The 13652-nt window shown below is 40.4% G+C and overlaps 1 protein-coding gene and 1 non-coding gene across 2 annotated transcripts in view; both read right to left on the bottom strand.

Moving 5' to 3' along the window:
• Positions 1–13652, bottom strand: part of LOC145307689 (bone morphogenetic protein 1 homolog) — a 50055-nt gene that overhangs the window by 24080 nt on the left and 12323 nt on the right. The window contains exons 5-7 of the mRNA XM_080150182.1: positions 7941–8021; positions 7623–7690; positions 6457–6552 (exon numbers count right to left, since the gene is read on the bottom strand). Of these exons, the coding sequence (XP_080006308.1) occupies positions 6457–6552; positions 7623–7690; positions 7941–8021 (245 nt within the window). The remainder of the gene's footprint in view (positions 1–6456; positions 6553–7622; positions 7691–7940; positions 8022–13652) is intronic.
• On the bottom strand, positions 4572–4643 carry TRNAT-CGU (transfer RNA threonine (anticodon CGU)). Its single transcript has one exon. It is a non-coding gene; the product is annotated as a tRNA-Thr (tRNA).

Here is a 13652-nt window from a genome sequence, read left to right as displayed (position 1 = left end):
ACAAATTACTTTTTATTTATAAATATTTTTTTGCATATTATAAAGGACAATTCATTGCATTTTACAGACCTTTTTTTAACCAACTTTAAAAAGTAAAATACATCGCTGTTAATTTTTTTGTTAGAAAACTATATTTAGGATAATTTTGGTTCAAAATAAACACACACACACACACACCCTTCCCCCCTCCCAAAATCGTAATTTAATTAATTATTTTCATTATTTTAAAAATACTATGAAAAATGAAATATGTATATTAGATCTTTTCATGAAAATACCCGTTCTTGAATTTCATTCTTCTGCTAACCTAAAAAGTTACTTTAGGGGCCTAGAAATACATGTACAAAATTTCAGCTCTTTATCTCTACTGGCGACCTAGCGCCAGGCATGTAAAATATCAACAGATAACGGTAGCACGGCGGTTTTAACAATATCTCAGTAATGTGCAGGTTTTAAGCTCTTCTGCATATTTCAATTTAAACACATAAGGCCAAAGATATTATATCCAAAAAATCTTTTGTCAAAGTCTACTCTACACCTAGCGCCAGTCAGTTTTCTAAAATCATGCATTTTATACCTGTGAAAAATGAAATCGCCAGCGCTAGGGGTAGAGTAGACTTTGACAAAAGATTTTTGGGATATCATATCTTAGGCCTTATGTGTTTAAGTTGAAATATGCAGAACACCTAAATTCACCTTCCAAGCCATTCTCTATGCATTTTAAATTTTTTAATGAAATAACGGGATTTCAAAACTGCCTTTTGAAAAGGCCTAAAAAGTATCTTTTTTTGTCCCTTTTTTCACTGTTTATAGTTACAACTTATTAAGATATTATTCTCAGTTAAAAAAAAATTGGCGCTTCCAGCACCAAAACCGGCAAAAACAGGCAGTTAAACTTCTGTACCCCTACTTAACCCCCTAACAGACCCCCCCTCTATCTCGGCTCCTGTTACAGATAGAGACATAAAACTTTTTTCTGGTGGTTATGTGTATTTTTAGAGAAAATTACTTTTCTAGTCATAGCGGTCAGACCGCTCCTTATCCGCTTTTTAGTGGCCAGCCGCTAAATATTAAAACTGCTGTAGAGCAGCCAATTTTGAAGCTAAGAAAACCAAATTTAACAACGAACTATTATTTTTTATAACAAAAAAATACCTTTTCTGACCATTGCTGAAAAACGACAAATAACGGAAACCGCCAATTTTGGAGGTAAAATGGCGGCGCTAAATGATATTTTTATCTGTTTATAGTTACAATTTATTAAGATATTATTCTCAGTTAAAAAAAAATTGGCGCTTCCAGCACCAAAACCGGCAAAAACAGGCAGTTAAACTTCTGTACCCCTACTTAACCCCCTAACAGACCCCCCCCCCTCTATCTCGGCTCCTGTTACAGATAGAGACATAAAACTTTTTTTCTGGTGGTTCATGTGTATTTTTAGAGAAAATTACTTTTCTAGTCATAGCAGTCAGACTGCTCCTTATCCGCTTTTTAGCAACCAGCTGCTAAATATTAAAACTGATGTAGAGCAGCCAATTTTAAAGCTAAGAAAACCAAATTTTATGACAAACTATTATTTTTTATAACCAAAAAAATCCATATTTTTTTATTGTACTACATAAGTTTTGTTGTCCCTCATTTTTATTTTATTTGTCAAAATTTATTCAGAAGGTACCATGTGATCAATCATATATATTTATTCATACTTTTCTACACTTTTTGTGTTTTAAATCAGATTGATTCCTAGATTTTCAAATTCTTACAAAACATAGCAAATCCTAGGAAAACTTAGCTTTTCTGTCCTTCACATAGCTAATTCTTGCAAAACATAGCAAATTCTTACAAAACATAGCAAATTCTATGCTATGTGAAGGAAAGAAAAGCTAAGTTTTCCAAGAATTTGCTATGTTTTGCAAGAATTAGCTATGTGAAGGACAGAAAAGCTAAGTTTTCCAAGAATTTGCTATGTTTTGCAAGAATTTGGTATGATTTGCAAGAATTTGCTATGTATTGCAAGAATTTGCTATGTTTTGCAAGAATTTGCTATGTTTTGCAAGAATTTGCTATGTTTTGTAAGAATTTGCTATGTTTTGCAAGAATTAGCTATTTGAAGGACAGAAAAGCTAAGTTTTCCAAGAATTTGCTATGTTTTGCAAGAATTTGCTATGTTTTGCAAGAATTTGCTATGTTTTGCAAGAATTTGCTATGTTTTGCAAGAATTTGCTATGTGAAGGACAGAAAAGCTAAGTTTTCCAAGAATTTGCTATGTTTTGCAAGAATTTGCTATGTTTTGCAAGAATTTTGCTAAGTTTTGTAAGAATTTGCTATGTTTTGCAAGAATTTTCTATGTTTTGTAAGAATTTGCTATATTTTGCAAGAATTTGCTATGTGAAGGACAGAAAAGCTAAGTTTTCCAATAATTTGCAATGTTTTGCAAGAATTTGCTATGTTTTGTAAGAATTTGCTCTGTTTTGCAAGAAATTGCTATGTGTAGCTAAAATTTGCTATGTTTTGCAAGAATTTGCTATGTTTTGCAAGAATTTGCTATGTAAAGGACAGAAAAGCTATGTTTTGTGAGGTTTTGCTATGTAAAGGACAGAAAAGCTAAGTTTTGCAAGATGAAGGACATAAGCAGCCTTCCTAATGTAAGAATTTGTCAGACAAAGGACCTAAGTCACCTCCCTTAAGTTATATTTTGTTAGATGAAGGACATAAGTAGCCTTCCTTAGATCAATTAGATCAATTTCCAGTGACTTCTGTCCTAATTAGGAATGACTTTGTTTTCTTTCCTATTTCTAAATGTTAATTTATTTAATTCCTGCGTCTGGCATCTGACTAAAATAAAAATCTGTTACATTAGTTTCAACAATTAACTGTGTTGCCCCTTTCTGGACCTTAATCAGCCAATTTTTGTATGAAGTCTTTTATTGTGATCATAAACAGATAAAAATATTAATTAGCGCCGCCAACAGCCATTTTACTGCCAAAATTGGCGGTTTCTGTTATTTGTCTTTTTTGGCGATGGTCAGAAAAGGTATTTTTTTGTTATAAAAAATAATAGTTCATCATAAAATTTGGTTTTCTTAGCTTTAAAATTGGCTGCTCTACAGCAGTTTAAATATTTAGCAGCTGGCTGCTAAAAAGCGGATAAGGAGCGGTCTGACCGCTATGACTAGAAAAAGTAATTTTCTCTAAAATAAACATGAAACACCAGAAAAAAGTTTTATGTCTCTATCTGTAACAGGAGCCGAGATAGAGGGGGGGTCTGTTAGGGGGTTAAGTAGGGGTACAGAAGTTTAACTGCCTGTTTTTGCCGGTTTTGGTGCTAGAAGCGCAAATTTTTTTTTTAACTGAGAATAATATCTTAATAAATTGTAACTATAAACAGATAAAAATATTATTTAGCGCCGCCATTTTTCCGCCAAAATTGGCGGTTTCCGTTATTTGTCGTTTTTCGGCAATGGTCAGAAAAGGTATTTTTTTGTTATAAAAAATAATAGTTCGTCATTAAATTTGGTTTTCTTAGCTTCAAAATTGGCTGCTCTACAGCAGTTTTAATATTTAGCAGCTGGCCGCTAAAAAAGCGGATAAGGAGCGGTCTGACCACTATGAATAGAAAAGTAATTTTCTCTAAAAATACACATAACCACCAGAAAAAAAATTTACGTTTCTATCTGTAACAGGAGCCGAAATAGAGTGGGGGGGGGGTCTGTTAGGGGGTTAAGTAGGGGTACAGAAGTTTAATTGCCTGTTTTTGCCGGTTTTGGTGCTGGAAGCGCCAATTTTTTTTTAACTGAGAATAATATCTTAATAAGTTGTAACTATAAACAGTGAAAAAAGGGACAAAAAAAGATACTTTTTAGGCCTTTTCAAAAGGCAGTTTTGAAATCCCGTTATTTCATTAAAAAATTTAAAATGCATAGAGAATGGCTTGGAAGGTGAATTTAGGTGTTCTGCATATTTCAACTTAAACACATAAGGCCTAAGATATGATATCCCAAAAATCTTTTGTCAAAGTCTACTCTACACCTAGCGCTGGCGATTTCATTTTTCACAGGTATAAAATGCATGATTTTAGAAAACTGACTGGCGCTAGGTGTAGAGTAGACTTTGACAAAAGATTTTTTGGATATAATATCTTTGGCCTTATGTGTTTAAATTGAAATATGCAGAAGAGCCCAAAACCTGCACATTACTGAGATATTGTTAAAACCGCCGTGCTACCGTTATCTGTTGATATTTTACATGCCTGGCGCTAGGTCGCCAGTAGAGATAAAGAGCTGAAATTTTGTACATGTATTTCTAGGCCCCTAAAGTAACTTTTTAGGTTAGCAGAAGAATGAAATTCGAGAACGGGTATTTTCATGAAAAGATCTAATGTATATGTATAAATCTATTTTTTTGCATAACTTTTTCAGTGTCTCTCATATCAACCACAAAGTATTAAATACATTCAAAATTGAAGAAATGTCTAAGTAGGAGAAGCTAAATTATATAGAACATTTATTGCGTACCTAAACGGAAAAATAATAGAGAAGCTACGATATAACTTGAGTATCACAAAAGTCGATTGCCCCCTGTGAGGTTTGAACTCACGGTCCCTGGTTTACGAGACAAGTGCTCTACCATTGAGATAAAGGGGCCACTTAAGTACAAAGAAAAAAAACTAAGATAATACAAATCCACAGAGAATATTAAGTAAAAAAAATTTGTATCTTTTAAAAACAATAAAATTAGGCAAACGTCAGTAGGGCAGTTTCCCTATAAATAGTATTCAAAAATATTCATAAGTATCAACATTCAAAAACGTATTGCTCCAGGTGAAACTCGAACTTATAACCCCGGCATAACAGTATAGAAGAACCGTGCGCTAACCGATTGCGCCACTGGAGCTCTTACATTACAGGTTCAAACTTTTTGTAGCTCTTCGAAATGGTGGTTTCTATGTTGTAATTTAAAAAAAAACTTAAAATAAATTTTTTAAAAAGAATATAAAACAATTTAATAGGATAACATTTAAAAAAAAAAATTTTTTTAAAATTTTTTTTGGGGTATGGAAATGTCTGACCCCCACCCCAAAATTAGCTCAAAACCACCCAATGACCATATATATATTTTCTGTGAATGACAACCTTGTCAGTTCAGTGGTTACTGAGATCTTAAGCTTCAGACAGACAAAATAATATGAAAATTAAGCCCCGCGGCTGAATTGACGGCTGAGGCTTGTACTTGCACCTGCGGCTGCGGCTGGGGCTTACAATATCTCAGCCGCGCGGCTGCTTCAAAGCTGCGGCTGAATTTAAAAACTTAAGCTGCGGCTGAGTGCGGTTGCAGCTTACAAATATCAAGCCGCGCGGCTGCGGCTGATGCATAATCAAAACTTTGCTGCTGCGGCTGAGGCTTTCTTGAAGCCGCTCGGCTGAGTGCGGCTGCGGCTTCAAATCATTAACAGCCGCGCGGCTGAGTGTGGCTGAGGCTTCCCCAACTATAAGCCACGCGGCTGATTCTGGCTGAGGCTTAGAGGGGCATTGGCTGAATGAGGCTTAGTGCGGCTGAGGCTTAATGTGGCTGAATTGGAGTTTTGTGGCTGAGGCTTACAGTGGCTGAATGCAGCTGAGGCTTACAGTGGCTTATGTTTTTTATAAGCCGCGCGGCTGTGACTAAGGCTGAGGCTTATTAGGTGGCTGAGAAAGCCGCGCGGCTGATTTTGAGGCTTCTCGTAAGCCGCGCGGCTGATGGTGGCTGAGGCTGAGGCTGCGGCTTCCGAACCCTGGAAAAATCTCTTTCAAGTTTCACAGGGTTTTATATTGGCCCAGTAACCCTTGCCAATGTCTACTAATGTGAAATTCCAAAATCGACCCACCCTAATATTTATATAGTCATTTTTTTACCACCAAAAATAAGAAAAGTACTAAAAACATATTTCTAAAAATCAGTATATTTTTTTCTTTTTGAATAACAGATCGATGTTTTTTTTGTCCACACCAAAGATTTTATTTCTAGCTTTAAATGAGCAATACCATAGTGTTTTTAAGAGTAAATAATAAGAATTTTCTTGATTATTTTTTAATATGAAATGCATTAAATGTAACTAATTATGTTATTTTTTTTTCAGATGTCCAACTGTAATCATTGACTGTTGCATGAGACTCCACCCCTTTCCTGGCCAAAGCTTCTCTATAAATTATGTATCAGTATATGTCCTAGTTTTGAAAAGACGCTTGATCAGTGGAAAGCCGCGACAACCATGTACAGTTAGGACTTTTAATATAAAGGTTGTGTAATTAAATAGTTGGTTGTCTATTGGGTGTTACCTTACTTATAATACCCTGGGCAATTGGGGCATTAAATTCAAACGCAGAGTATGTTTATGGTTGCGTGGAGAGGACTTGTACCTGAGGCATCACCAAGCCCCGAAGAAGTATTAATGATATGTTGCAAAAAAAAATTTCTTACCAACATCAGAGCTGCATTTATTTCCATCTTTGATAATTCTAATAGTTTTATTTGTTGCAGTGTCAACATCAGAAAGTTCAACAAAATCAATACATGCTAAAATTATAGGTTTGGGTATTAAATTAAAAGAATGATTAATGTATTAGCTATTGCCAAAGGTTTTGAAGTAGGAAGTTTCTAAACTTGTTCAGCTAAAAAGATAAAATGAACATAATATTAAAAGATTAAAGGGACTGTGAACGTAAATTTTTCTCATCTTAATATCAAATCTTAACATTATCTCATTCACAATATCTCACAGATAGAGCAAAACGCCCATTTGTTTGCTTAAAAAACGGCTTTTTCCGACGATTTTTATAAGGTAAAGGGAAAGGAAGAAATTTTCCGTATTATATAAAATGTGCATTAAATTGCTTTTTTCTCCCATTTTAGCTAAAATTAAACTTTTTCACATAGTTCTTCATTTTTCCTAACGGTTAAGCTGACTTTTAACATAATCCTTTCTTTATATCAATGTATAGTTACTTAGAAATTGATAAAATAAGCAATATTTTTTATTGAAAACCAAATACAATAACAAAGCTAGAAACAGGTATTTTTATTAGTATCCAATTAACTTTAGATGGCCCATCTCTCGCCCACCTTTAATTACAAATTTGTAGATAATAAAGACCCAATATTTCTTTATAAACAGTCTGATAAAAGTGTAAACTAATTTTCCAAAGTGGGTTATTTATTGTCCAACTCAATAAAAAAGGATATTATTATTTTAAATAACCTATTAGATTCAACCCTATGTATACAGTGAGGTATTTTTTTGTCAATAATACGAATTTAAAATAGGTGTTTATTACCTAATTACTACGTTTTAAAATAACGAATTGGCAATTTTATAACATAAAATAAATCCTTAACAGTAAGTAAATTGTTTCAACTATATATGACAAGTTAAATACCCCTACAAACATTATAAGAGACAAAAACGTTCAGATTTTCCCTGTTTTTTCCTTTTTCCCTCCCAAAATACCATAAAATCAAGGCATTATTCCTGGATTTTTTTGTTAATAGGACGTTTTTGGTTGATCAGTATAGTGAAATGTGCTTTAAAAATGTTAAGATTTGATAATCAGATGAGAAATTTTTACGTTCACACTCCCTTTAATGACCTGAACCAAGACTTATAATTATTGTATCCATTGCTTTCCTTACAGCTCTTCTTTCTTCTGCGGTAAATCTAATAGGAAGTTAAAATTTTATGTTCTTGATAAAATACTTGATAAAATACTAATAGGAAGTTCAAATTTTATTTTCTTGATAAAATACTTGATAAAATACTAATAGGAAGTTCAAATTTTATTTTCTTGATAAAATATTTGATATGAATAAAACAAATATTTCAATTGCAATCACATATTTTGACATTGATGATTTATTGTCAATTTTATTGATAAGCATAATGTTTATGTTGATTTTTAAAAATTTACCTTTCTGTCTTAGCTTCATAATTATATGTATAGAATATGACCCTATCTGACCAAATCAAAGAGTTATTGGCTACCCAGTCCCTAAAAATAAGAAGATTAAATTTGTGAATGGGAGTTAATATTTATTGAATCGTAACTATTGCTTTATGTTGCTCCCTGAAAAAGGCTTATGTCCGTTTCAGAATATCTCATCTCTAGCCTTAGAATTGACTAAAAATAACACCATTTTTTAGAGTTTATTGAGAATTGTCCAATTTGTAGAGTTTTTTTTTAGATTTTCTCAGTAAAGAAACCAGATATTTTGAAACAGACAAAATTTCCTGATTCTACTCCTCAAGACTTTTTCAAGGATCACCATAAAGCAATAGTTATAATTCAATAAATTTTTTTACTCCCATTCACAAATAGCTAAACAATGTGATCGCCAAGACTTGAGATAAGTTTTAAATCATATAGAGGTGTATTATACTTATACTAGCGGCTTCGTCCTTATATCTGTATTCAAGGAGGACAGAAAAAAAAACAATCCCAAGAATTAAATATATATTATTAAAATAGCCTAAAACCGTCCTACGACCTTTGTGAAGCTTCCCTATGAAGGAGAACTCAATCAGTTTAGTAGTTATTGAAATCTTTAGCTACAGACAAAAAAAACCTTAGTACTTTATATAATAGGATAATTCAAGAGCAAGTTTCCACTTAGGTCTCAGATAGAAATGTCCAAAATCGACCCACCCTAATCTATATGGTCTAGCTGACCCCAAAAATTCTTTAAAAGGGATTCCATAACATCTTTGTTTATTTTTTACATTCAAGTTATGATATACAAGCAGCTAATTTTTTTCAGGATATGATTTAATTTAACTATTCATATCCAGGGAGGAAGAAAGAGGAAAATGGGCAATTAATTCAATTTGAGAGTTTTTGCTGAAAATCCATGAAAACCTGATTTATCCAGAAAATTTGAACAAAATTTTTAAGTGTATAGGGTTATATAAATTAGATAACTCAAAATGAGAAAGTGTTCTAAAAAGAAAAGCATCTACTTATAAAAGAGGTTAATAGTACATCACAATACAATAAACATTCTGTAATTTATTGTGGTAGGCGGCATACAGACAAGCCTTTTCCAGAGTATGCGATGCTCCGTGTTTACCAAATAACACCCAGACGCTAATCCCAGCTTATCACAATTCTACCCAGCCCACTTTTGGCCATTGTGCGCACATCAGAGACGGCGGTCAACTTATACACCGCTGATAATGGGAGGGGCGCTGCCCCTCTCCACTTCGTGCCCCCAGCAACCTACCCTTATCCGGGAGACATCTACCTTACCCCCTACGGGAGCCTACCACTCGCCTGCTCACCTGGATGGGGCTTCCCCCCATCTCCCCCACACCCTTCTCTACCTAACCCATTTGTAATCTGTTTTGTATATAAGCTATTAACTTTGTTGTACATGTATTCAGTTCAAATATATCTCTTAAACAGTTACTACTTGTAGTTCTTTATTGATAGAATCCTTAAGGCTAGGGGCTCTTTTGAATCGAACTTGCATTGTAGAGTTGAAACGCTTCACCCTACCACAATTTGGTGTCAGCGTGTTTCAATCGAGCCCTGCTAAACTAGCCGATTCTATCTCTGATTGGACCCTTTTGCAAGTAAGGGGACAGTCAGCCGCCAACCTAAGAAGCGTTCCTGGCCGAGAAATTGGACCCTTTTCAAGCAAGGGGACATTCTGTCGGCATTCCAGCAGCCTTCAAGAAGCCAACTGACCCGAGAGACGGCCTTTTTAGGCCACTTTTCCATCATTTGAACGCACTACGTAGGCACTTTGCCTGCTGCAGGCAGCTTTGGCCTACTAAACACGCCAGTTTGGACGGCGTTTTCCGCACCGCTTGGTAGCTGCGCTAGGGGCGCGACCACGGTGACCGGATAAATTAGCCCGGACGGCTACAGAATCAAGTCTAATTTGGCATGTGTAGCTGGGACAAGCCCCAGGACACCAAGGCCAAACCTACGAGACAGACAGCTGCGTAGCTGGTCCCCCTGAGAAGGCAATGTGTGGCTGGGAAGCTCCAGCACACAAGTAAGGCCTACCACCTGCGACGGACAGCAGGACACGAACCCACGGCGCTTGCAGGACGGGTATTCCCTGCCGCCACCGCTCCAGATACGAATCCATGGCGCTTGCAGGACGGGTGTTCCCTGCTGCCTCTGCTTCCAGATACGAACCCACGGCGCTTGCAGGACGGGTGTTCCCTGCCGCCACTGCTTCTAGACCCACCTGTGTCGCTGGGACCAGCCCCGGACACAAACTAACAGCGCTTGCAGGACGCCACCGCTTCAAGATCAGCTTCTAGAGCTCTGTGTGATAAATATATATAAGTGTTCCCAACTATCAGCCAAGTGATAAAGTATTGATTGTTGGTGTATGATTAAAAGCTCAAGTGATTAGAAGCTCAAGTGAAAACCGCTCCCAGATCAGCTTCTGGAAATCTGTGCCCCAACATGGTAGGAGAGGGCACCATAGCTGTGGCCCGGCCACCACCGAAATTTCGCCCGACACCGGCGGAACGGGAGAACCCCCTGTCTAGTGGCCAGGATTTGCATTTTCCTTGCCACATCAGGGTGCGGTTCCCCACTCATGACCCTGCCCAGCACGTACAGGTTGACGCCATGGTAGATTCTGGCAACCGTGTACCAGGGTCCGCTGTCATTTCCGAGGCCCTCATGCACGCAATGGGCATGCAGAGGATGTTAATCCCGGACAACACCCATATCCTGACCGCTAATGAGGAAGGACAGCCCCTCCAGGTAATTGGGAAACTACATGAGTTGTATATGGCAGTCAGCCATACACTCATACTTCACCTGTATCACGTGACCGTGGTTAGGAATCTCTCGCATCCACTGAACTTAGGGGGGTACTTCTTGCGTGAATTCGGAACTAGGCTTTGTTTCGACATGCAAACCCCCTGTCTGTGGGTGCGTGGGGAGTTCATCCCCCTCTGCGGTGTCCCTGTGGACCGTGAGACCGCCGAGAGAGAGTTAAGCTACAAGGGGCTGCTGCCAGGCCCTCTGCCTGAGCAGCCGCGAGTAGTTGAGAGAGGGACCCACTGGGTAGATATGGCTCTGAATGCCCACAAGGGGACCAACTTGTTAGCCATGGCAGTGCTCCAAGTGCCCCCGGTGCCCCTGGAGGAATTGCCAACGGCGTTTCCAGAGATTTCCAGCCCTCCAGAGGCCATCTTTTCCACAGACACGTTCATCAATGGACAGCCTTGTCCACCTGGCCCCATATACCTGGGATCCTAAGAGGCCAAACCAGTCAAGCCGCGGTTAGCTAAGTCTGGGACCAGGCCCGTCAAGTCATGGCCTGATGCACTCAGAGCCGCACTCGACCCACAGAATTCAGCCACTCCCGGGGCCGAGCCCGTCAAGTCGCGACCGGACGCCCCCAGAGACAAGCCCGGCCAGTCGCAGGCGGCCACTTACAAGCTGATGCCCCCGGAGCCCTGCTCGGTCCGCGGAGTCCAGCCACCCCCGGGATCGAACCCGTCAAGTCGCGGTCAGCTAAGTCCGGAACCAGACCCGTCAAGTCATGGCCTGATGCACTCAGAGCCGCACTTGACCCACAGAATTCAGCCACTCCCAGGGCCAAGCCCGTCAAGTCGCGACCGGACGTCCCCAGAGACAAGCCTGGCCAGTTGCAGGCGGCAACTTACAAGCTGAATGCCGTCACCCCAACCAACGGCCAGCCACCCCAGCTCCGGACGGCCAAACGAGTGGCCCTGCCTGGGCGCAGCGAAGTGGCCGTGCCTGTTGAATTGGTGGGACAACGCACTAAGGATGCCATTCAGCTGTCTGCCCCAGAACAGATGTTTGGGGAGCATCTTATTATCCCAGAAGGCCTGTATGTGCATCGGCCCGGCTCCGCCAGCGTGTTCCGAGTGCTGGTGGTAAATGAGGGGGAGCAACCTCTCCTGCTGGATGCCGGCCTCCCCGTGGCAGGGGAGCTGGTGAAACCTGACATCCTAGAGGTCTCTGATGAGCCTCCCCCTAGTCTACACTCCGTCCAACAACCCTCTGAACCCACAGACATGCAGCAGCTGTGGACAGACCTCGAGCTAGAGGAGAATGAGTTCTTACGCAAGGACCCCTTGCTCAAGAAGGAAGTTTGGACCATGATATCAGAATACAGGGACGTTTTCTCTAACTCTACCCCCGGCTGCACGGACATTGTAGAGCTGCAGCTCCGATTGAAGCCCGGGACCCAGCCGATCCGCCAGAAATTTCGCGATCTCAACCCGCGGCAGGAGGCTTAGTTGGAAAGCCAGTTGGAGACCTGGCTGCAGGAAGGAGTGATAGAGCCCTCTGACTCGGCCTGGAGCAGCCCCCTGGTGCCCATCAAGAAGAAGGACGGGAGCACCCGTTGGGCCGTCGACTACCGGCTACCCTCTACCTAAGATCCAGCAGCTGGTAGAGTGAGCCGGCGGACACCGCATCTACAGTGCCTTACAGGCAGTGGCCGCTTATTACACCATCCGAGCGAGTGTCTGAGGATAGCCGGCCCTGCACGGCCTTCACCACCCCTAGGGGATTATACCAGTGGAAGAGGATGCCCTTCGGCCTGGCCACCGACCCCTCCGTCTACTCCAGATTCATTGCTGGGGTTCTCAACCCCCTGGAAACGGCCAATCTCCAGTCCTACCTGGACAATGTCCTATCCTTCCACAATGATACCTGGGCCCACCTGGCTAGACATCGAGAGGTCCTGGAAGCCCACTGTCGGGGAGGAATCCGTCTCAAGCCATCCAAGACCAAGTTGTTCCGAGCCAAGGTCGACTACCTGGGCCACACCCTCAGCCAAGAAGGCATAGCCATGCAGGAGGACTACATCGACCGCATCCTAGACTGGCCAGCCCCCAGTACACCCAAGGACCTGCTGGCTCTCCTGGGGTTTTTTGGGTACTACCGGCTGTTCATCCCGGGGTACGCCGACCTCACTTACGAGATGAATCGGCAGAAGACAGCCAAGGCACTGATGTGGACCGCCGAGATGGATGCCCAGCTGACACAGCTCAAGGACAAGTTTCGCCAAGCTCCGGGATCCTACACTGGTCATGTCTACGCCGTGGATCTACCGTACGCAGCAGCAGCAACACCACCAGCAGCAGCAGCCACGCCAAGAACCAGTACTTCAAGACTCTCAACCATCTATCCATATAGTCAACCACAACCATCTGGTTTTTCCATAAATCTGACAATGAGCTATCCTCTGCACGGTGTTTTTAATTTACCTGACAAAGAATGAGTACCTACCTGCTACCCTCATTCGGCTGCTACTTATCAGAGCAGGAGTTGAACAAAACCCTGGACCTTGGTTCTGTAACATTTGTACAAAAAGACTTTCATCATATGCTGTACAATGTGACTGCTGCTCAAACTGGATCCATGTTAAATGCTCTAATCTCAAATCCATCAAAGAAAGACAAAAATTTAAAACCTGGCATGGACCCTGCTGCTCCAGACAACCACCCCCTTCCCCCCCACCAGCTCCACCCCCGCCTACTCCCCCCACTCCCCCCTCCACCCCTAAACCTGTTGGAAACCTTAATCTCCTTCAATATAACATCAACGGCATTAGTGGAAAACTAGATGAACTACTCCACTTTATTGAGAAGGATGATATTAAGATAGCTGCCATCC

Source organism: Acartia tonsa, chromosome 15 (assembly GCF_053477335.1).
Source record: "Acartia tonsa isolate MP-2025a chromosome 15, ASM5347733v1, whole genome shotgun sequence".
In the NCBI taxonomy this organism is placed as follows: domain Eukaryota; kingdom Metazoa; phylum Arthropoda; class Copepoda; order Calanoida; family Acartiidae; genus Acartia; species Acartia tonsa.
This window is presented reverse-complemented; position numbering and strand designations above follow the sequence as displayed.